This window comes from Rhinoderma darwinii, chromosome 2, assembly GCF_050947455.1.
Source record: "Rhinoderma darwinii isolate aRhiDar2 chromosome 2, aRhiDar2.hap1, whole genome shotgun sequence".
NCBI lineage: Eukaryota > Metazoa > Chordata > Amphibia > Anura > Rhinodermatidae > Rhinoderma > Rhinoderma darwinii.
Window position 1 is genome coordinate 250,524,994 of NC_134688.1, and position 24,572 is coordinate 250,549,565.

The 24,572-nt window shown below is 42.5% G+C and overlaps 2 protein-coding genes and 1 long non-coding RNA gene across 24 annotated transcripts in view; 1 reads left to right on the plus strand and 2 right to left on the minus strand.

Moving 5' to 3' along the window:
• Positions 1 to 24,572, minus strand: part of LOC142742883 (microtubule-actin cross-linking factor 1-like) — a 236,195-nt gene that overhangs the window by 51,782 nt on the left and 159,841 nt on the right. For 20 of the 22 annotated variants that reach the window (XM_075853080.1, XM_075853090.1, XM_075853095.1 and 17 more), the window contains 11 exons: positions 24,356 to 24,564; positions 23,802 to 24,119; positions 23,485 to 23,651; positions 23,248 to 23,404; positions 21,536 to 21,653; positions 17,641 to 17,703; positions 17,309 to 17,544; positions 16,022 to 16,151; positions 14,312 to 14,511; positions 13,134 to 13,629; positions 11,568 to 13,039 (listed from right to left, as the gene is read on the minus strand). In XM_075853080.1, the coding sequence (XP_075709195.1) occupies positions 11,568 to 13,039; positions 13,134 to 13,629; positions 14,312 to 14,511; positions 16,022 to 16,151; positions 17,309 to 17,544; positions 17,641 to 17,703; positions 21,536 to 21,653; positions 23,248 to 23,404; positions 23,485 to 23,651; positions 23,802 to 24,119; positions 24,356 to 24,564 (3,566 nt within the window). The remainder of the gene's footprint in view (positions 1 to 11,567; positions 13,040 to 13,133; positions 13,630 to 14,311; positions 14,512 to 16,021; positions 16,152 to 17,308; positions 17,545 to 17,640; positions 17,704 to 21,535; positions 21,654 to 23,247; positions 23,405 to 23,484; positions 23,652 to 23,801; positions 24,120 to 24,355; positions 24,565 to 24,572) is intronic. The other 2 variants (XM_075853093.1, XM_075853076.1) reach the window with 1 other exon arrangement.
• LOC142742888 (uncharacterized) overlaps positions 1 to 24,572 on the plus strand; it is a 62,467-nt gene that overhangs the window by 4,622 nt on the left and 33,273 nt on the right. Inside the window, exon 2 of the long non-coding RNA XR_012881456.1 lies at positions 9,435 to 9,508. This is a non-coding gene — a long non-coding RNA (uncharacterized LOC142742888). The remainder of the gene's footprint in view (positions 1 to 9,434; positions 9,509 to 24,572) is intronic.
• LOC142742886 (uncharacterized) lies at positions 113 to 4,813 on the minus strand. The gene has a single exon (XM_075853096.1). It carries the CDS (start codon positions 3,795 to 3,797, stop codon positions 459 to 461), a length of 3,339 nt encoding a protein of 1,112 aa, XP_075709211.1. The 5' UTR covers positions 3,798 to 4,813; the 3' UTR covers positions 113 to 458.

A 24,572-nucleotide genomic window follows, 5' to 3' on the forward strand; every position in this document is an offset into this window, starting at 1 on the left:
ATGCTTTAGCAAATTCCAAAGTTTGAAAAGACATTAGCTCATGTTACAGCCACGTGCAAAGAACAGTGAAGAGTGGGATACAGCAGGAAATACGACAGTTAAAGAGCTCAGCCTGGTTTTTGCATTTATTAATGAATATACCCATGTACAGGAAGCGTGGAAACATTCTGCTCCTAGAAATTCATGCAGCAGTGGATTTTTCTGTACTTGATGTGCTGGAGCTCTCCGCCTACATCATGCTATGAAAAGCACCGTGCACTAGTGATCTATAATTAACCATTGAGTGAACAAACTGTATGCAAATCAGGAAAGGAGTCATCGCTCAAGTTATGTAATCATCAGGTCTCATCTTTTCTTTATAAGGACACATTTACCAATGCACTAATACCCAAAGTCATGACGGAAAACAATGGGATTATAAGTGGTCTTACACCTCTAGAAAATTTGTAACATAAGATCTACAGCACTGAATTTGTTACCTCTGTGGTAGAAGACAAAACAGTGGGGTTATCATCACATTGTCCTGTACAGATGATCTCCTCCGATGTGTCACCAGCAGACTGTAAAACCCCACAAGACCCTCCTTCTTCCCTTGATGCCAGACTATTGTCCGCTGTGTTTACAGACAGAGGACAGCTGTCACTCAGAAGTGACAAATTAACACGTGCATTGAGCCCTTCAGATAGAAGCTCAAATTCAGTGCTGCCCTGACTGAAGGAAAGCTCAGGCGACTCACACTGTTCTTCACTGGCTTGCCTTAAAGACACCGTGTCCTTGCAGTCATTTTCAGATGATTGTATTATACGGTTTGCACTTAAATGAAGTTCAATGGATGAGGAGTCTGATAAAGTTTTTGATGACTTGCAATTTTCAACGTTGGCTTCGGTGAAAGTGTCAATCTCACTGCAGGATAAAATGACCTCCTGCAGAATTGCAATGGAATTGACTTCACAAGTTGCTAGACCACAATGTTCTTCAGCAATTTTACCTGGAGTGAGGAAATTCTGTGCAACATCCAAATCATAAGCACTTAAAGAATCTGAGAAGTCATCTCTTAACCTTGATTCACGTGAGGTTCTAGCGTCTAGGCTTAAACTATTAAGGCCACTGAAGATTCTGGAGTCCTGTTCATCTACTAGATTTCCAGATGCCTCAATTTCGGGTTTATTTGTACTAGGAGATTTACGTGACCCTTCAAATGTTACAATGTCCTGTGTATTAATAGGCTCTAAAAGTTCTGGACAGACTACCTTCAATACAGGCTCCATTAGAATCACTGTGGAAGTTTCTGCATCTATACCTCCATTTCTTTCTTCTGTACACGTAATGATGGTCACTCCAACGTTGGACTCCTGGACATTAACCACCCCTGAACTTCCCACGTTCTCTATCTTTCCAGGAGGGGTAATAACATTTTCATCGATGACCTGGAGGGTGGTGGAAAATGTATCTGTAATACCATTATCTACCACCAACTCAAATAAGATATTCTTGATCAGGCTTCCACTGCTCATTTCATCTATTTTACCCCCAGCAGCACTGTCGTCTGGTAATTCCTGCAATTCACTTGCAGATGTGGAACTCTGCAGGCTGTGTATAAAAGCATCATCCACCACTTCATCTGCAAGACTACTGCAGCCATGTGTTGTTGTAGAAATGGTCAACTCCACCCCGTCTGAAACCTCGTCACAAAAGTCTGCAGAAATAATATCTGTGCTCGGAAATGACGCTTCACAAGTCCAAGACTCATCAGGCTGCTCTGAACTACCCAAACAGGAGTCTCTTTCCATGTCACCCACAGGGGAGTAAGAATCTGTATGGGGAAAATGAACGGGTGCAGGTGTCTCCACTCCTAGAAGAAGTTCAGTAGCATCATGTGCAAATGCCATATCCAGCAGCTCTACTAAATCTGGCAATCCCAACACTTCAGTACAACCGGGTCTTAAGCACTTAGGCCATTCCTCCACTTGTAGAGAAGGAAGTTCTGGTCGGTCTGCACAGGTCCTGGTCTCATTGATCATTGGATTAGTTGTAATAGTAACCACTTCCTCTGAACTATTGAAATGACAAGTATCCGATTCTGGATCAGGGCGTGTATTTGTATCCTCTTGCTTGCAAGCTTTCCTCAGCTGTTGTGTGCTTATGACAGGTGTTAATTCATCAGGTACAGGGAAGGCTTTGTCACCATGACATGTTATATCGATCAGGCCATCATTTCTGAAAGTAGGGCTTAAGATTTCAGTAGTGATCATGTCTATACAGTTACCCTTCGAGTAAGTGTGGTCATGCACGGTGTCTAGCTCTGGACTTTTACGAAGCTCCTGTATCGTTTTGGGACTATTAGCAGGCTCCACATGTGGTGAACTCATAACATTCACTTCCGTCCTATCAAGCTCTAGGACTGACTCATGAGGCTCATCTGTGACCCCTGTCAGGCACTGCTGCTCCAATTCCAGGAATAACTGGTCAGAATCTGCGTCCGACTCTGAATCACTATAGCTGCCCAATTTCTGGTATCTCCTTGTTGGGACTCTCCCTACGTTAACAGCTGAGCAGCAGCTGTAGTCCTCACTTGTTTCTGGCCAGGGGCTAGTCTCTGGCATGACTGTATCACCAGGAAGAGAAGTAAGAGACCCCAGATTACTAATAAAGCCTATTTTATCTGGAGACCCTTCATTAGACACAATGATCCCACTTTCCTCCATTGTGCAAGGCATCGGGTTTCCATCACATACAGTCACAGAATGACAAGCACCTCCAGAGTCAATGTCTTCCCACTCCTCTTCAGCTTCCATTAGTATTTTCAGTTCATCCTCCTCAAACTTTAACTCTGAAAAAGTCTTCTCTCGGAGATTTGGCACAATAAGAACATTTGAAGATTCATCTAACACCTCATCGCTTAAACATGGTGATAAGGGCAAAGTCTCAATCACACATTCCTCATAAGCCATTTCAGCAGCTTTATGGTGACCATCACTTAGACCACCCTTGATAAAGCTCCTTAGTGCCCTTGGCCACGTGGCACTAGGCAAATTGTGTCCAGGTTTGGAACGTGTGCACAAACCTGTATTGTCTTGTGCTAGCAAAGGGTCCTGCTCATACTCACTGTCATTGTAGAAGTCAAAACTCTGCACATGCGGACATCGTGCATCAACATTGTGATCCAGACTCTGATTCCCGGGAAGTGCGGTGGAAGGAGCAGGAGTTCTTATCTGGCTTGATGTGGATGATATGGACTCCGTTTGATTACAAGAAGAGAGCTTGGAGCTATCAGGCAGGAGCTGACTGAACTCGGTCTTATCATGCAGGGAATGACTGGAGGTGCCTGCCTCGGATACCTCACTTAAGGAAGCCTCCATACGTTCTGCAAAGTCTGGGAAATTTGGTGGAATAAATGCTTTCCATGATCTCCGGTTGACATTTTCTTTGCGGTCAGCATTTTGTCTTCGACGAGGAGGCACAGGTGCAGATTTAAGAGTATCATTGCTCAACTTGAGGGCATCAAATATTACGCGTTCATCTAGCTTTTTTGTTTCCTGCGCTTTGGCATCACAGGCATTAGATGTGCCCAGGGTACCATTGCTTGACAAGGTACCTATTTCCACTCGGTCCATGGTACTCTTTGAGGGCTGACTAAGCTTGCATCCCTGGTCAATCTGTTCATTGATCCTCATAGTATCATAGATGGACCTCTGTGGAACATAGCAATCCTCAATGTAACCATCCTCCTCTTCTCCTTTCCCCAGACATGCCGGGTTTTGGCGCAAACAATCTGGACGGCTAAGTGGCTTCCCCATCTTATGCCACCCAGTCTCTCAAAGTATCGGCCTTAAAACTGTATCCATGAAGTAAGCACATTCACAATTAGGCTTTGGTAATCCTATGCATTGCGGTTCCCATTAGTTATCACATAGTACTGTACAAGGTCATGTTCAGCAGACCAGAGGAAATTGCTGATGATCCCAAGTGCTGATGAACTGCTATGCAGACAGTTCTTGAAGAATATAAAGGAGCAGGTCCAGATTGGGTGCTCCTCACATAATGATGAAGGGGCTGCTAATCCGTCTCCAGTGTGGGTGCTGCATCCTGCTCTCCTGCCGGAGGCTCCCAGCACTGCTCCAGCTCACATATGTGCTGTTATGATTTGAAATGTGTCTGTGAGCGGATATTCCTGGAAGTTCACAGACAGGAAGTTCTTTCATAGGGGCGCACTGTGCTGCTTCCTGTGAGAGGCACATCATGGCATTGTGTGCAGCCCGAGTCACTCATACACTGTGCCCTGCTGCCAGCGGCTGTACACAGTTCATAGCCTCCCCTTCATCGTGGCTCTCCGCTTACAAGTCTACTTGCCGTAAACGATCAGGGCTTTGTCTGGGCTGATGTGCGCTGCCTCGCCGGTGCTGTGGATCAGGATAACCGGGCTCCCCCCTCCTTGTAGCTGTACAGCCGCCTCACAATAAGAGTAGAAAAAAAACTTCTCCGAACAAAGGGCTTGATCGGCGTCTGCGCTCGACATGCTGCATGTGATCTCGTCACTATATCCCGGCTCCTGCCGTCACTCACACCTCATCCATGTTCATACCCTGGATCAGTACACCGAGCCGTGAGAATAAAGTCTGCGGGAAACGGACTGGAAAAGAACCACCTCCCGTGCAGGGCGCCGCCTCCACCACCGAGTACCGCCTACGGGACTGGCACCGCCTCAAATAACGGGCATCAGCGCCAGTTCTCCCCGTGTGGGCACATTCCGGGGTCCCAGACTGCGTGGCACAGGAGCAGCAGGTGTCACTGGTGTCATGAACTGGCTGCTCACAGCTCCACTGCGGTCGCCATTCGCTACGGGGCTGCGCTAATACAAGTTCCTCAGCCTGCAAACACTTTCCAAAAATGGATCAACAGTGGGATGGGCGGGAGAGGAGGAGAGGCGACATGACACAGTCCAGGAGCAGGGCACAGGCTTATGCAAGAAAGAACAATGCCTGGAATTCTGCAGGAGCCAACACAAATACATGCCACTTGTACTGGGGGCCATGGGAGAACGCTAGAGGTCCCTATCACCTCAAAGTGCCAGGCAGCCATATTCCCTAGCATAGCCCCACACACTGGGCACAGCAAATGCTTAACACATCTACACTAGCACCTGGGCCACAGAGCTTACATTTACCACGTTTTGTAGCCTTATATACTGTATATACTTCCACAAACTGGTTTGCATCAGGTCATTGTGAAGGATAAGGGTATGACCAAAAACGTCTGAAAATACGGAGCTGTTATCAGGCGAAAATACCTCCTGATTTTCAGACGTTTTTGTAACTACTCGCGTTTTTCGCGGCATATTTTACAAACGTTATTGGAGCTGTTTTTCAATGGAGTCAATGAAAAACGGTTCCAAAACCGTCCCAAGAAGTGACATGCACGTCTTTTTCGCGGGCGTCTTTTTACGCGCCATATTTTGACAGCGACGCTTAAAATTACACCTCGTGGGAACCGAACACCGTAAAACCCATTAAAAGCAATGGGCAGGTGTTTGTAGGCGTAATGGAGCTGTTTTTTGAGGCGTAAAACGCCCGAATTACGTTTGAAAACAGGTCGTGTGAACATACCCTAACTTTCCCCCCCAAAAAAAGGCTTTGGTAAAGGTGCCTGCATTCCCCTATTGGGATCTGATGCTATTTGTGGCTCAATATATATGGTTCTAATGCGGGACTGAAATACCATTAAATAAGGCCCTAATAACGATAAGGACTATTTAGGATCACTATTACACATATCCCAAATATGGCGCCCATAGAATTCTATAGGCTCATACTTTCATGTGTCCAATTAAGCACGCCTTATTAGAGTATATTCACATGAGGCAGATTTGGTGCAGAAATTTCTGTGACCGTCCGTTTAATCAGAACAGGGGTTTGCTGAAATTCATGTACATGCTGCAGAAAAAAACCCATTCAGATGTATGGAATGAAATTTTAGTAGCAGAAATTTCTGTGACAAATCTGCATGTGAATAAACCCTTTTACAGCATTCCCCCCCTAGAAACATTGCTTCTAGGGGAGAGTACAGTGCCTCAGAGGCTGCCAACCGTGCCTACTCACCCCAAGACATGCTGTTAAAGGAGCCCGAAAGCCAAAAAGGTACACGAAATTGTATTTTTTTTCTATCCCGTAACTAATGGAAATAAATAGACGTATAATCTCATCCTATCAGCACAGTTCTACAAAGAGATCTACCCCAAAATCAGATCTTACAATAAAGTCCTAAGAATGGATAGAACTATATTAGAACTTTTTCCACACCGTATAATATATAAATATTATCCGGGTTTCAGTTTAAAAAAAAAAAATGTACAGGAAGAGTCAAGGCAAGAAGATCTTCCAAGGGCTATATGTAAATAATTATTTTAATCAATAAGACACATCGTAAGGGAGGCCGGGTGTCTGACCATATCGAAATGGCATTGAGGGCACTCAGAGTTTTCTGTATTTCCAAAAGTCTTTAGTAAGATGGATAGCCAGAGAAAACGGGTTGGGACCCTTAAGACTGGTGGAGGTCCCAGCCGCCAGACCCAAACAAATTTGACGTTATAAATGACATTTAAAAAAAAAAAAGCCAACATCCCCGTAGAACAAATCTAATGAACTGATGTGGCAAATTTTAGGTTTGGGTAGACATAACATTCCTGGGTTTTGCCTATTATCTTTAGATAATAACCGGAGTACTGTATACGGAGCAACTGCCGCTGTAACCAACATTCATATAAGAAATACATGCTTTAAAAAAATTCAGAATGTAAAAGCAAACAAATCTGGGCAGTCATGAGGGTCGTGCACACGGAAGGATTCTCTGGTGCCATGATACATATTTTGTCAGTGCATGCTATCCTTATCCTTCTCCCTGAATTCCTTAGATAACTGAAGCCAACCGTCCAGGGACTTTTTGTGTCTATACAGTGCCAATCCTACCCCTGAACCACATGGCAGGTTATAAACGGCTTCAGTTCAGCTGCCGGACCCCCAGACTGACAGCTGTGAGGGAGCTGGGTGTGTCAGGAATCCACACTAGGATACAGAAGCATGAACACACCCCAGTACACAACACACTGATATTCCATACACCATACCGTCTCTAACAGTAGGGATGAACATAAGAGCCAGCAGGAAGACCTTCCATAGACATTACTAGGAGCTTTGCAGAAGAGACTTCCAACCTAGGCAACTGGACTGCCCACTGTCTAGGCTCTGTCTCACGCAGTCAGTTATAAACCTCTCACACCATCATTGAGGGTATACAATACGTTTAGTTTGCTACAAATATAAATACTTTAGTTTACTATATTGTCCGAGCAACAAAACGAAGTTGACTTAACCAGTCAACTCATCTGGCGTGTGGACTGGTGTTTCCAAACCCTGGTGTTCCATGGAATTTGGTCAGGGGTTCCCCAGAAGAGTGCAGCAGAAGCAAAGGGACTTTAACAGCAGGGATAACAATGATTTAATAGCTATGTACACCTTCAAAAGCAATTTGTTTTTAATATATAAATCTCTATCAGTGTGTTTGGTGCAGCTTTCTAACTAGTTTTTATTTAAAATTATTTTGACTTTTTGAGATACAGCTGCTTTGTATCCTGTATACAGAGCACATGTATCTTGCGCTGTATTCTGTATCCATCAGTTCAGTGGGACGGACTGGTTCAGTGTCAGCGGGTCCTGGGTGCCCCTGACACGCAGGATCGAGCAGTTACCGACTGAACCCGTCAGTGCCGCTGACCTGACTCATTCAGTTCTCAGCGCTAGATACAGCTGCTCTGTATACAGGATACAAAGCTGTATCTCAAAAAGTAAAAATAATTTTTAATAAAAACAAATAAGAAAGTTGCACTAAACACACTAATCTATCTAGAACATTGCACTGGCACAGTGGAATGGAATACTTTTCCTAACTCCACAAAAAGCTTCTCTAGGAAGAAGTAGAACCATTTTTCAGGGGCTCCCCCATGGTAAAATGGTTTTGAATCACTGGTGTAGACACAACAATACAGTACACTTCAACAAAAAAAAATATGATTTAATAGGGGGTGGTTTAATATGGGGCCTCAGGTGAAACACTGCAACATTGTTTCAATAATGAAACGACAAATGTTTTTGTTTTGCAAAGTAAGAAATTTGAAAATACAAGTTTTTAACAAAAGATCAGACTCCACTCAAGTAAGGCCCCATGTACACGACCGTAAAGCGTAAAACGGTCCGCAGTTTTAAGGACCCATTGAGTTCTATTGGCCGCGGACACCTTTCCGTATCGTCATGGATGGGTGTCCGTGCCGTAGATCTGTGCCGGGAATTATGGAGCATTTTTTTCGTGTTTTACAGGATGTGCTCCCACACTTTGTATGGGAGCACGGCCCGAAAATGCAGGCGGCTGTCAGCTATCGTGGACCACGATTACGGGCACGGTTGTGTGCATGGGGCCTAGTCTAGGAATAGTAAACAATAATAAACACAACTATGTGGAGCTATAACATGTATAACACTTGTAATTACAATGGTCTATGTCGGACCTGCGAAGCGATGTTAAAATCATGTCATTATTCAAATCCCCAGGGAAATGTACCATTGTGTTAGATCATCCAACCTAGATCTAGTGACCATATGCAGCCAGGGAGAGCCCGGCTACAATATACAATACAATCCCATTCACAAAGTGAAGAACTGCCTCTGTGTCTGAGAAACAAGACCTGATCATCAGTGAAACAGCCTGGTATCCTGGAGACCCACTGGCATGGTGTGAATCAGCAGGCAGTGTCTTCCTAAATAAGCTGCTTGGAGCCCACCCACACACTTCTACCAATTCTACTTATGACCTTGGGGGAAAACATTATTAGAACACGTGTATGGTAAAGGAGATGTACATTAATAGAAGGTTCATACATTTGGTGCAATCCAAATCTCTTTAAGTGGAAATTGTGGAACAATTCAACTATTTCTATGCGGCAAATACAATTCACAACCAATAGAACATAGTTATTCACACTACAGATAGATTTTAGTCAAGTGGCTGCCTCGATGCCCTCCTCAAACAGGTGTACCTGCTGCTGCCAAGCATGCACGGCATCAACAACCTTCATTTCTCAAGTTCGGCAGCATAAGGAATTTCTTTCTTGATCCAGGGATATTTTTTTTGTCCAAACCCGGGGTAAAAAAATTCCTCTTTTAAGGAAAATATACTGTGAAAGCTGAGATTTCTCAATATGTCATTCTACAGAGAACCTTATTGTTCTGACTGTTCTCTGGTGGAGGCGACTGCCTTCATTTTGGCCACAGGTGTTTTTAATAAAAAGAGGACATTGTTGGTTCCTTCCTATATTATAAGTGATAAGTACAAGACAGAGGTAGGTCTCCTTAGGAATTATGTCTCCCCTTTTATATCCCCTTCTCTAGATCTTCTTCAATATTTCTTTGCCAAAAAGGGTGGAGATCTATGCAGCAGAAGGAAAAACTCTCCCCATAGAAAGGTTAGGATTCTTACCCCTTCTAAGATCCAATACTGCTTTTGCAAAAATAAATAAATGAATTATATATATATATATATCTATATATCTATCTCCAAGGGGATAGGTGCAAATGAGATCTCAAGGGGAGGGACTTGACAATCTAATTAGAATCCATGCTAGAAAAACCCTCACATTTATTACAATGTGTAAATAGCAGCGCTGTACTGTGAATTTGTATAAATATTACACACGGCACTTGCTTGTATTACATTATGCACTCACCCCATGAAGACACCATTATCAGCTGCAACGTGGTTCCTCTTCTGGTTTATGGTGCTGCCTATTTGAAGAATGCCAAGTGCACTACTTTTTATTCTTACAGCCGATATAGGCAGATGTTTTAGGTTAGTGAACCAGATTTTTATATATTTAGTTCGGGCCGGGCCTACTTGTTTTTCAGGACATTCCACAAAAGCAACAACTGTGATCATGGTTTCCTATAGAAACATCTGTATCAACATCTAGAATAAATTCTTTAAAAATTTTGTGACTATGGCAGTATTGCATGTAGGTTCTCCACCTTTTTTATGTAGTTGATGTGCCACACCACAAAATGTGAACTTGGCCTAATACATGCATTCCACTACAAAAACTTCTCAGCTATGACACCATTTACATTTGCTAGGTACAACATGTAGTATAAGCCTCAGTCTATAGCTTCAGAACAATGGTGCTACACAACGGTATAATCCAACTTGACTTCACATGTTGTCGACATTCAGGTATATTCAATTTACTCCAGTTTTATGGCCCTTCCCTCCCTCAGACTGGTGGCTACTATCCATCAAGAGGATTGGGAATAATAGCGAGATATATGAAATATTTAAAAGCTTGTCGGGGGGACACTACCCTCTAAATGTCTGAGAGGTCACAACTTCCCGGCACCATGTAAACATGAATATCCATGGAGATTCGCCTAAACATCTATTGGTCTCCAGATCTCCTCTCTGGAACAACATGACTTGTGTGCTGTCCATGTAAAATCACATTCTCTTCCTGCTATTGTCTCCACTTCCCATGAGCTCAGACACTTCCCCTCTAATATTCAAACGGTTAACGGCAAAGTAGGATTCGATTACATTTTGCTGGAAATGTATCACTTTTCTCCATCTAGTTTACTATCATACGATCACTATTGAAATTCAACACGATCAGTATACCTAGGACCTGTTCACATCTGCGTTGTGAGTTTCCCTTGCCACACGGATACCACTGGCGGGCAATGGAACCAATTGACTTTAATGGGTTCCGTCTGCTCTCTGTCGGGGTGTCCGTGGATTTGCCAGAAACAATAGAGCAGCCAAAAAACGGCTGAAAATGCCTCCCATTGATTTCAATGGGAGACGGTAGCGTTTTATCGCGAGCGGAAAAACCGTCTCGCGGTAAAAAGAAGGGTCATGCCCTATCCTCGGGCGTTTACGCCTCTGACCTCCCATTGACATCAATGGGACGCAGAGAAAGCATATTTCGCAGCGTTTTTTTGCCTGTAGCACTCAATGGGCGCGGGCTAAAATCACGGCAAACGGCGCGCAGGCAGATCAAAATGTGCCTCCAAATCCCAAACAGAATTTTGAGGCAGTTTTTTCCTCCTGCAAAAAACTGTGTGTACAGGGCCTAAAATGTCATGCTATATTTTTAGTCAAATTCTTCCGGCATTGCTGCCTAGAATACTGCACTGCTTCCAAGTATGTGTAATACATTGCCTTTAGCTATGTTCTTTATTCATTAGAATATAGCTATCTGAGTAAATCCAAATGCTGCAGGGAATTGAACACACAATTGAATGGATTACATCTGTTTCACTTATACTTCTACTTAATGTTATAATGTACTAGAGGTTCCAAATTTTAAAGCCAAGAACACAAAAGAAAAAAATATTACACCAGACTGAAAATGGAGATGATCGCTATATAGATCACGCTCAGAAATAGAAACAAGCACGAACTATGTCTACAGGTAGAGAAATACAATAGAGAGTAAACATTTTAGAAAAAAAATCTGAAAAATAACTAATTTGTACCTTGAAATCTCCCAATTGCTGCTTAATAGCTTCCACTTCAGTACCAACAACCTCCTGCAACGCACTGCTGCCCTCTGCCGTCAAAATCTGGTGCTTCAACTCTTTTCGTTTTATGTTGAAGTCCCCAATTCTTCCCAGCGTGACTTCCAACTGCCCCTGTCGATTTTTGCCCCTTTCGGTCAGTTTAACGCACTGCTTATTCAATGTCCCGAGTTCTCGCATTAATGCAATAAGATCAGGTCCTCCCTCATTCTCTAACATAACTCTGCATTTCTTTTCGGAGAATTCCACATCTGATTTTAAGCCTTGGAGAGCTTCTAAAAACTTCTGGATGACTTCAGTTTGTGACCCAAGACTGTCTACATCTCTCCCCACTGGGCCCATGTTATCAAGTTCATCATCTAAATCCGTCAAATTCGAGAAAATTTCTCTAACATGAGCATGAAATTGACCAATTCCTTGAAGTTTCTGTTCCATAGTCAAACAACACTCATTCACTTCTTGTTTTATAGTCTCAAAGTCATGTTGTACATCTTCTGCCTGGCGTAGGAGACTAGACACATCAGAGCCTTCTGGGGCATCTTCCGTCAAACCTTGAATAAGGTTTTTCAAATACTGTACTTGTGCGTCCAAGTTCTGGAGCATTTCCTGCTGGGACTTCATATTATCTAAGTTCTTACTGCTACAAGCTTGAGATCCAAGTGCTGCATAGATCTCCAAGTGATGTTTTGCTCCTTCCAGCTTCTTATCAATCGTTTTAAAACTATCGTTCAGCTCTTTAAGCCTCAAGGACATCTCTTCGATAGACCCTGCTTTGACGTGCAGCTGTTCTGTGACACTGTCCATCCTCTGATTCAGTTGGGCTTTCTCCTCTAATATTTCTTGGTCATCAACTTCAGCAGCTTCAGTTAGGAGATCTGCTGTGCTGTTCATCATCTCCAATAGAGGACGTTTCTTGTCTATTTCACTTTGAAGAACTTTTGCTCTGAGAAGTTGGCCATCAAGCCGCATAGGGTCAAGAGTGACCTGCATTTCTTTCAGTTGGTTCTCACAATCTTCTAAGCAAGGCACAAGATCTTCAACATGTCTTTTGTACTTCTGCGCTTTATTCAAACAGTCTTTCAGTTTGCCAAGTCTTTCTGAGGTCTTCTTCCCTAGCTCTTCCCAGTTCGATTTTAGACTTCCTAGCTGATTTTGAAGCACAGTTTTCTCTTCGCCAGGCTGAGAGGAAATAAGCAAAGACTGACCCTCAGCAACAATCATTTCATAAGACCCACTATTCTGGTTCAATGTTTTCTGGAATTCCTCCTGCTCCTGAAGAAGAGATTGTAACTTCTCCAGTTTTGATGATACTGGTTGACACTTGGACTGCTGCATCTGTTTTTCATCCAACCAGTTTCTCAACTCCTCAAACATCTGCTGGAACTGCTGAGAACTGGCAAGAGCAGACTGCAGCCGATTTACACGATCCGCTGCAAAAGAGAATACTTCGTTAATATATTATAAAAAAAAAAAAGAAAAAGATAAATGTGGAACAAGACTGGATGATTAGTAAACAAGGTTTACCTGCCAAATCTTCCATTCCTTTAAGAGGAAGAGCCACAGTGTCAAGCCGCTTTTGAAGTTCATCTTTGAGGTATGGTTCTGCCACAAGTGCAGACAATTCGCCGCATAGGATCTGGGCTTCAGCAACTTCCTGAGCTAGGGTCTCCAGTTCTGAGCGAATCCCGCTAGTTTCTTGCAGCTGCTGCTTTACGGCATCAGGTTGAGTGCTAACGGATGGCTGCGCACCAAGCTTCTTGCCGGTCTGCATTATCTTATCCGTAAGTCTGTGTAAGACCTCTTGATACTGGGTACTCTTCACAGCAGCTTCGTCAATATGGTCAGCTCTGGAATTAAGACGGTTGGTCAACTCTGTCCACTTTCGGCTGATTTCATGGAAATCATCTTCAACCTGGCTGGTGGATGGAGATTCATCTCCAGGTCCTGTTAGGATACCATAGGCTGCATGCTTAAGCTCTTCATATTGGGCTTTGCGAGCTTCAAATTCCTTTAACATAAACTGGAATAAAAATAACACAGCAGTGTTTGTATAAAGTGACAGATCAGAATACACAATGTTAAGACACAAAAGAGCAGAATACATAAATTGGAAGTCCGTATTCACAAGACATAGAAGTTCTCTGCAAGCTATACAATATAATATCTTTACGAGCCTGCTTGGGGTATGTTCACACAAAGGAATTCCGCTGCATATTCCATCTCCCATTCATTTCAATGGGAGTTGGACGCTTCTTTTTCCCGCTAGCGAATTATTCCAGCTAGCGGGAAAAAGAAGCGTCCTACTCGATCTTCGGGCAGGTTCCACCCAAACCTCTCATTTATGTCAATGGAAGTGAGAAATCCTTCTGCCGTCGGCAGGAATACATCCGAAGCGGATTTTGCGGCGGGACCCGCCATGCAAAATCTGCCATGTGAACTAGCTCTTAGAAGACACACTGCCCAAACGTATACAGTGCAGACTAAACTGTTGATTTACTTCTGTAACAATGTGACTATATATTTACTGTAGATTATAAAAAAAAGACACAATTCAAAGGTTATGTAAATAAACGGAACACTATTAAATATACAATGTAGAGTGTGATGCTCTTACTTCAGCTCTACAATGGGCACAGATAAATTCCTGCATGACAATCACATGGAAAACACAGTACTTCCTTTCAGAAATCTATTCTCCTTACCTGAACCTGCTGTTTCTGAGCACTCAACATGTTGGGATCAATAGAGAGAGGCCCCAGAACACTCATCATCAGCTCTTTCTCGGTCAGCCATGGCCGTAGCTGGGAGCCAGCAGCTTGGAAGGTAGCTAGTTGGTTGGCAGACTCTTCCAGTTTTTGCTGGCGTTCGGAGGTCATTTGATTAGTTCGGTCCCACCGTTCATCTAAATAACGATAAAGAAACACATAAGTAGATGCATCTATAAAATAACCACATTTTCTTTGTACAACCATTAGGGTAGTTCACATGGCATCTTTGGTCAAGCAGAAAATAAGCCTGCCTTAAAACCTCCTTTAGGCTATGTTCACACGGGGTCTTTTGCCGAGTTTTTTGACGCGGAAACCGCGTCGCAAAACTCGGCAGAAACGGCCCGAGAACGCCTCCCATTGATTTCAATGGGAGGCGTCGGCGTCTTTTTCCCGCGAGCAGTAAAACTGCCTCGCGGGAAAAAGAAGCGACATGCCCTATCTTCGGGCGCTTCCGCCTCCGACCTCCCATTGACTTCAATGGGAGGCAGGAGAAAGCGTGTTTTCTGCCCGCGGCGCTCAATGGCCGCGGGCGAAAAACGGCGCGATCATTGCTATTCACACGGAGTATTTTGGGGGAGGAATATCTGCCTCAAAATTCCGTTTGGAGCTTTGAGGCAGATATTCCTCCCCCAAAATACTCCGTGTGAACATAGCCTTAGGATTTAGGAGGTGGTTTTTAAAATCCAAGCAGTTTTTGAGGCTTTTTTTTGGTTAAAAACCTTATTCATCTGTAATATCACACGTCAAGCCGCAGAGCACTGTTTTTTCTGCCTCCAATTGATTTCATCGGAGGTTCAAGAGCGGAATCCGTCCCAAGATTCTTGTTGAAATCAATCGGGGTTGGATTTTGGATGGTTTTTGATGCCGATATCAACACGAAAAACATGTCAAAACCTATGTTCACACAGAGTTTTCAGAAAAATCTGCCTCAAAATCCCTTCAGGAATTTTGAGGCAGATTTTGACCTGCCTGCACTCTTTGCCGCGTTTTTTTGCTGCCGCGGGCCAATGAGCGCGGCGGGCAAAAAACTCTGTGAAAACCGCTTTCCTTCCCATTGATGTCAATAGGTGGTCAGAGACGGAAACGCCTGAGGAATGAGCATGACGCTTTAGTATTTAATAGTATTCCTTTCCTAGCGATACAACACTGGTAACATAAGGCCAAGTTCACACTGAGTGTTTTGGTGCGGTTTTTGATGGCGATACCGTGAGCGGAAAAAAGCCCTCGGCCTTATACGGCTTATGTGTTACCAGTGTTGTATGGCTAGAAAAGGAACACTAATAAATACTAATGCGCAGAGTACAAAGATAAAAGTAAAGATGACAAATAAATATAAAAAAAAATAGGAAAATATGGCTTGTTAAAAAAGTTACACAAAGAACAGTTTTACAAGTCATAGTTTTCAAATCTTTTTTTTTTAACAATATTTGTAACGTGTGTAGATGCAGTGTTGCTTCAAACACCGTATATAACTTCCAGTAACCAATAAGAATATACAGATACAGATATTCTTCCTTATGAAATCAGTTCGTTACATCTTCTCTGTAGGTATCCTTTTTATATACAAGATAAAATGTTCTCATGGGTGCAAAGATATAGAAATTAGATTTCCATATTTTTTTTAATTATGGAATTCATTCTTACGAAGATTTTCCAGCATTTGCCTCCAGGTCTCCGCCTCAGGAGAGTTGGGATGCTTCTCCAGCAAATCTTTAATTTCAGCTTTCAACTTTTTCACTTTTTCAGAACTCTGCTCGAGTTCAGATATGAATTCCTGACAAAAGAGGAAAAGAAAAAAAAAACAATCGAATGTGAATTTGTATCAGCCAACTGAGAGTAGGTCAACAGATGTAGCCGACCCTGTATCCATCTTCAATGTGCAGTTCAGCTACACAACTCTAGGGTCTTTGGAAACATTTATCACGTATCTGGGACTTACACCAGTCACTAGAACAGGATCCAAATGTTTTCCTTTCCTTATAAGTGAGCAGTAGGGGAGGAGAAGAATAGAGTGGAGGCTTCACTATTAATTTTTCTCTATGGAAGATCCGGTAACAGCTTGTTACCACAAGAATGCATTACTTATAATGCCCAAACTCCACCCCCCCCCACATAATTATTCCGACAATTTAGAGTAGGGTAGGTGAACACCAGCAGTGTGATTTGTATTTCTCAACAGTCATGTGTAGTGTTCTAAAGGCTATAAATATTCAAGAGGACCTGATAGGTCAGTTTCTGTAAATACTTGCATTCCTTATATGGTCATCTTTTCTTAAAACTCTGCATACTGCCGTTCCTCTCTTATTCTTCCTGAAAATGTATGAATAAATTGACAACTGGGTGTTACCATTCCCCTTGTCAAAAGGGCATTTCTACACAGTCTGACACTTAGCAGCCCTGATTGGCCATTATCATACTGTGTAGGGACACACCCCTTAGACAAGTTTACATCCAGTTGTCCATTTATTGATACATTTCCAGGATTGTAATTTTATGTGGAAGTACAAAAATAAGGGAGGCATCTCAGGAGAGCTGACCAATCCCCTGTAAGCTCCTTAATCACTAAGCATCCTAATCGCTTCTGCAAGTGAGATTTTCATACACTGGCCTTAAAACAGTGTAAATTACTCACAAGGCAAAAGGGAATGGTAGAAGAAGTGAAAAAGTTTCTACTGTGCTTTGTTTGTCAGTTTCTCCTATTATGGCATCCATTACTGAAAAGTGTACACCGCGTGAAATTGAAGTAATACAAATTATGGTTGTTTGGGACGTCTCCTGACAAAAAGGGGAGATCTCCTGGACCCCCGGGAGAGAATGCACATTATGATATTAAAATCACTTAGGGAAGATATATCGAAATCTGTGAAAGTGGAAGAGTAGTCCATAGCAAACAATTATCATCCAAGTGTTTGTCCGATATTTCAGACATACCTTATTCTGTTCTGCTTGTGCTTTAACAATTTCACTCTTTGTTGGAGATACATTGACAGCAGTTATAACTTTTTCTTTAGACTCCAACCACTTCAGCATTTGATTTGTTTCTTGTTGAACCCTCTTCATTTTTTCCAACATGGTAGATAATTGCACCTCGCGGTTATTCAGTACCACTCCCAGATCTTCATACTTCTGACTAACCTCAGAGACATCGCACTGGATCCTAGTCAAATCTATTAAAACAAAGTATCGTGTATGGAGTAAAGAAGCATTCCAATAATAACAGGCACAAGGTGAAGCGAGACAAAACAGCAAATGCACATGCTCACCTTGGCAAGTATGATATCCATTAACATTCCCTACTGTGCTCACTGAGGCCATCAGAACAGAACCTGAACAGGACAAAAAGGCAAAGCAGGGACATCACAAATGCAATACAAGCACAAACAGGAAGATACATCAACACTGGACAACGCAAATGTTTAACAAAATAGACTGAGTCCTGTAGTTTGTTCATTGACGGAAACCTTCACACTGATGTACAACACAGAATAGCTCTTTCATTTGTATTAAATGTTAATCTAGACTAGGATTAATCTAGACTTATTGATAATCATCTACATTTTCAGTTTAGTCTAAACGTCCATGCCGCATTACAAGCAAACAGTCCCCCTTCCATTCATTAGATGATCGACTATGAAGGGCTATCTTTTACAGATCACGGATTTAAACAAGGGCAAATTGCTCTGAAACCAATACTGCGGCTAAGAGGCCGAAATTTGGACGTAGTAGTACATCAGTTTAGGGGAATGTGTTAGGGGTTTCCAGGTACATAAAGCTCAATCATTGTATCATCAAACTACACTACACTATCTAATAAACCTTGTGCTTTTACTCCTTACCATTTTCAAGATATCTGCTGGCAGTCAGCGAACGAAAATATTCTTGTTTACGTTCAGAGACTTCCCATCCCTTGCTGACCTAGTCCTACTTTCACACATTACAGTTTATGACAATGTGTGCATCCAGGCAATCCTCTTCATGTCTAAACCCGAAGCACGAATATCTCTCCTATTCTGAACTCCAGACAGACTGCGCTTACCAATACTGATACATTGTAACACTGTAGCTGTGGGATACTAAGAAAGTTTCCTTTCTGTGACAACAAGCCGATATCGTAAGAAATGTTAAGGATTTTAAATAAAATATAAAAAAATTGCCTGACGTTTCATTATATGGTTCTAGATTTAGATTTTTTTTTTTTGTAAAGAGTTTTTTATTAGTACTCATTGACACAGCCGTATTTGAGATCCATGTCACCTGTATCCTAATACACTGATCGGGTGCCCCTGGAAATCTGCGGTCCAATACTGAACTTTTCTGAGCCTCCAAATTTACACGGATGCCACAGAGGTATTTTTCTCACTGATTCAGGCCTCATGCACACGACCGTATTTTTTCCCACCCGTAAATACTGGCGTAAATACGGGTCCGGTGTCACACGTATTCAACCCGTTTTGCACCAGTATTTACGAACCCGTGCCCGTAAATATGGGTCCGGTGTCACCCGTATTCCACCCGTATTCACGGGCACGTTTTTGGCGGCAAAATAGCACTGCACTAATCGGCAGCCCCTTCTCTCTATCAGTGCAGGATAGAGAGAAGGGACAGCCCTTTCTGCAATAAAAGTTAAAGAAATTCATACTTACCCGGCCGTTGTCTTGGTGACGCGTCCCTCTCTTCACATCCAGCCCGACATCCCTGGATGACGCGGCAGTCCATGTGACCGCTGCAGCCTGTGATTGACCTGTGATTGGCTGCAGCGGTCACATGGCCTGAAACGTCATCCAGGACGTCGGGCCGGATGTCGAGAGGGACGCGTCACCAAGGCAACGGGCGGGAGACCGGACTGGAGGAAGCAGGAAGTTTTCGGTAAGTATGAACGTCTTATTTTTATTTTTTACAGGTTTATTCTGATCGGTAGTCACTGTCCAGGGTGCTGAAAGAGTTACTGCCGATCAGTTAACTCTTTCAGCTCCCTGGACAGTGACTATTTACTGACGTCGCTTAGCAACGCTGCCGTAATGACGGGTGCACACATGTAGCCACCCGTTATTACGAGAGCTCCATAGACTTCTATGGACTGTCTGTGCCGTTATTACGGCCTGAAATAGGACATGTTCTATCTTTTTCAACGGCACGGGCACCTTCCCGTGAGAAAACGGGAAGGCACCCGTCGCCAATAGAAGTCTATGAGCCCGTTATTACGGGTCGTAATTACGACCCGTAATAACGGGAGTTTTTACGGTCGTGTGCATGAGGGTAATAATACGGAGCCCTGGCAGGTACTCTGCTTGCTGCTGTACAGGTTCATGCACATGACATCTTTTGCATGAGGGTTTATACTAATTTGAATAGTCCCAACACATTTTCTCTCAAGTTTTGGCCTCTCTGTATGGTGGTAACAATACATTCAAAGCGTGCACAAAAAAGCTAAAACTGCTGTCAAATTATTTAATACCTGAAATATGAATATTTTCACATAAGGTCTTACATTTTTGACACAAAAAAGGACACCTAAAACCAAGGACTTTATAGACCCCTAGTTGTCTTGAACATACTCATTTAAGTGATAAATATCTACATCCTAAAATTGCTTTCTATGCTACTTAACCATAAATTAATCCATCGACCTAATGGAGTTCTATTCTTAACTAAATTGAGTCACTACTAAAGGAGCCCTGGGGTCAGTGATAGACATAAAAATTTGCATTCAATCACCCATTTAATGTTTGTTCAAAGGACAAAATGAGTATATGACCATAAAGTACCACAGAGGAAAAAAAGGCTAAAAATATGCAAAGCTTTAAATAACCATAAAAACCTTTAAACTGACCTCTATGGTTAGTTGTGATGTCTCATTTGTGTTTCTCCTAAAATGTCTAAAGGTGAATTGCATAAAATGTCATGTATAGTCAAACAGAAGTGAATCTAATGGGATAGTGAAGCCTAGACGCTGTTGTATTATTGAAGTAGTATTGCTATTATGTTATCTTGAGGTTCATTGTTCACCTTTGAGCAGGATATTTATATATACACATATCAACAGAAATACATTGCATTACTTCTCTTGTAATCCCGAGTTACAGTCCGCATAATATTCCAGAGCTGCACTCACTATTCTGCAGGCTTAGGAGCAAGAATCTTTGTATTTTGTGCTGTTGTGATGTCTGTACACAGCTTAGATTCCCGGGAAATGTAGTCTTCACACTAGAAAGCGTGCGGTAATAAGGGGAGGGAAAAACTATCTGCGCCGCTACATTATAGGAGCAAAAAATTTAAGTGAGGGTCTGTGCTCTGGATCTACCGCTATAAGCCAGAGTGGGGTGCCATTGGAAAGATTGTATCCTGTTCTGCTGAACTAGACGCAACCATGTGTAATACTATCACTATTTTCAAGAAGGCTGTTTACACTTCTTTTAGTTCTTGTCTGTCAGGTTTGCGGACGTTGCACGTTGCTTTTGGACAGCCAGAATAGTCTGCTGCACTATTCTATCCATAAAATAATCAACAAGCAAAATTTAAAATCGGACGGTCGTGTTATAACTCAACGGGATTGGTTACAAAACAGATCCGCCATGGCTCCTGTATAAACTGAAGTCATGATGCCAGGGGGAACAGAGCCTAGGAACCAGTGGCATTGTGACTGCAGCAGTGGAATAAAATACATGTGGTCACTAAGGACCAGTACAGGAAAAGTAATGCAATGTATTTGAAATGACTGTGAATGTGTGTTCAAAGGTGGGCATATACTTTAAGAATGTCTTGGAAATTGTGGAAACAATGATCCAAATCCATGAAAATGCTAAAATGATAGAATGATATCACCATAAAATAATTCAGTGAATTGCAGGAATGCAAAACGCTGTGAACACTATCCCAAGTATAAGAATGGAGGAATATGTCACACGAGATTGCACATAATAAATATGGTGCTCACTGCCATCTCGAAGAATGAAATCCTGCCTAGTAGCTAGAGAGAGATCTAGAACTGCCAGAAAAAAAATGTCATAAGGGCACAGGTAGAGAAGGTGGAACAAGGAGATGCGCAGAAGGAAAGTGGAGGGATTAGGGTTTAGCTAGAAACATGGAGACCAGAGGGATTGAAAGAAAAATAGAAGACCAGGAAAATCACAGAGCCGAAGCGGTAAGATCCCTGCTCACCTCTTTGTAGTTGGCTTTCTGATGCAGTAATCTCCATAATTCTGCTCTCCAATTCAGATCCTTTTTGTATAATAACTTCCACGTGGGGACCCTTTATTTGCCACTCTTTTAAGAGGTCCTGTGAAAGAAAAAAACACAAAAAAAAACACAATTATACCACATGCAAAAATAGTATAGGACACTGGTAATCTACCTCAAGGCTCTCAGACAGTGTCTAAATTAATTCACCATGTGCACTTACTTCAATGCTTTAGTATTTACCTGGCCATAGACATTGGGATTCACCATCAGAAACCTAAACAATTCATCAGGATCTAAAAACATTTATAAGGGGGGCTTTCTCCCCCGAGCAAAATTATGATTTGTCACTCCCTAGGATATGACATCACTTGATCGGTTGGGGTTCCAAACACTGAGACACTTGACTAATCACTAGAATTTCTCAGATTTTTACCAGGCACAGTGCCCTACTGTTTTAGCACAGTCTCTGACATTGCAGCAAAGACTTACTTGAATGGGGCTGTGCTCCAATTCTCTGATCAGCAGACTTCACAGATCAACAAGTGGTGGTATAGATTTTTCTTTCTATCCTAAGAGAGCGGTGTATGTAGAAAATATATATCCCTTAAAGGCTAACCCTGCCTCATTGAGAAGCTCAATAGAGCATAAGGAGCACAATGTTAAAGGAACAGTGTCATGGCAAATAATTTTTTTATATGTTAAAGATGTTAGTGCTGTAATAAAAACGTTTATATTCATTTGTGTGTTTGTGTTTTACTGTTTCTTATTTTTACACTTTTTCTTCCCTATGGGGGCTGCCATTTTTTGTTCCATTTCTGTGTGTGTCGATTAACGACACACACAGACATGGAGTACGGCAGCCACAGTCCCATAGGGACTGTGAACGGCTCCCGTCCCATTCACGTCCGTGTACGGCGTCTGTGTGGGAACTGCGCATGCGCCGCTCCCACACAGTCCTATTCGAAATTGGCGCCGTCCGGCGCCATTTTCCTGTGGACCGGAAGTCGCGGCCGGACTGTAATATTACTACTTCCGGTCGCGGCTTCCGGACTTGTGCACATGGAACAGCGGCAGCAAAGGGAGCGGACGGGCCGGAGGGAGCCGCGGCGGCAGGAGCAGGTAAGACATTTCAATGTATGTTAGTGTTTGTGTGTGTTTACTACTGTATGTAAACCTACTACACTGTGGGTTACCTCAAAAAATGGCGACACACAGTGTAGGAGGTTAAACCTTTCAAACCCCTCGTTTATCCCGGCACTAGCCAGGATAAAGGAGGGGGGGATGCTGAGAGCTCACTAGAGCGAGGGCTTTTAACCCAATGTTGCAATGCTGCAACATTGGGAACAGCTCCATCTAGTGACCAAAAATGGGTAGTATTATAAATTAGAAATAATTTATAATATTTCCTGGACTCGTGCAAAAAAAAAAAAAAAATTTGAACAATGTTTAATCACCCACACACTAAATGTTTAATTTTTAAAAAAAAAACATGTTTTTAGGGCAACACCATGCCTTTAAGCTAAGCAATTCTGGCCGTCCTAGTGATCGGTGTCTCAGCACCCAGACCCACAACGATCAGGTACCTTTTAGGGTAGCAACTTTTTGATTGTAACACCATTGAAAATGGCGCAGGTTCAGTTCCTGCCAGGGACATATTAGTACTTGCCATTGTATTCATTCATATCTATTACCTGGACTTGCTGCAGTAAGATCTGTAATTCAAGTGATCCATGAGAACCGTCACATGATGGCACACTTTCTTCACTATCTTTTAGCCACTTCCTCACACTGCCAACCAGCCTTCTGAATTCTTCTAACTCTTCCTGGCAAGACAACGCTTCCCGTTGTCTGAAGTTGAAGAAAAGTTGCTTAAACAGAGTCATTATGAAGAAAACCATAGCCATTTGGACTACATCTTTAATAAGTACCTCTCTCTTGCGGCCTCCTGGAGATCCTGAAAAGCCTTCTTCAGGGATTGAACCTTCTGTAAGTGCTCAGAAGTATCCAGAAGCAAAGGGCAGGTGCTTAGATCCAACACTAGATGTTCAAGAGTATCAAGTTGCTCTTTCTGTTGCTTTATTTCTATATTCAACTCCTAATATATATAAAAAAAACAAAAACATTTGAAATATTGGAATCATTTATGTGACAGATCTGACAACAGAACCGAAACCATCAGTATCCATATTCACCAATAAAAATTATGGGTTTTAGAAAATATACAAATCAGAAATAGGAAACAAACCTGGATTTGCTCTGAAAACTGAGCAATGTCTCTATCTGGCTGGTTTCCTGATGCCAGCAATTGTGACCTAGTTGCTTTAAAATCTTGTAGTGCCTCTGAGATTTGCTCATATCGTTCCACTTTTGGCAGGACCTCTTTCAGAGCAGTCTCTTGTAGGATCTGCTGTTGGCACACACTGTCAAAGCGTGCAGTGACTTCAGACAGCTTGTTGTGAAGGGTCGCTGCTGCTGCTTTGTCCGCTGTCTCCATGAACTTCACCACCATTTCTCCAGTGGCATCCAGGCTCCCCCTTCTACTTCCAATGTCCTGTCTTAATTTCTGCAAAACAGATTTTTTTTTTCTTTTTTTATTCAATGCTTTCTACTACTTGGTGTTAAAATAACATTAAAATACTTTTAGGAAGGCTGGTTTGTTAAAGGACACACGTTGCCCTATAGAATTTCTCTTTACATTTATTAAAGTATGTTGATTAAGAATTTCCTATAGAACTTCTCAGATTATGTTGGTTTGTGGGCTACATTCATTTAATGAAAAAAAAGTCACAGACAACTTACCATGTTCTGGGCAAGAGCCTCCTGAATTGATAAAGAAGACATAGATGACTGCTTTTGTCTTTCTAGAGTCTTCTCTATCCCCTCTAACCAGTGCAGGAGGTGTTCTAGGCCTTCCTGAACGCTCTGAGACTGAGCTACTGACTTCTGCAGTAAATCGGAGTGATCAGACATCTTGCCGGAGAGACTCTGGAACCGGCTTTCAATAGAATCTGTAATG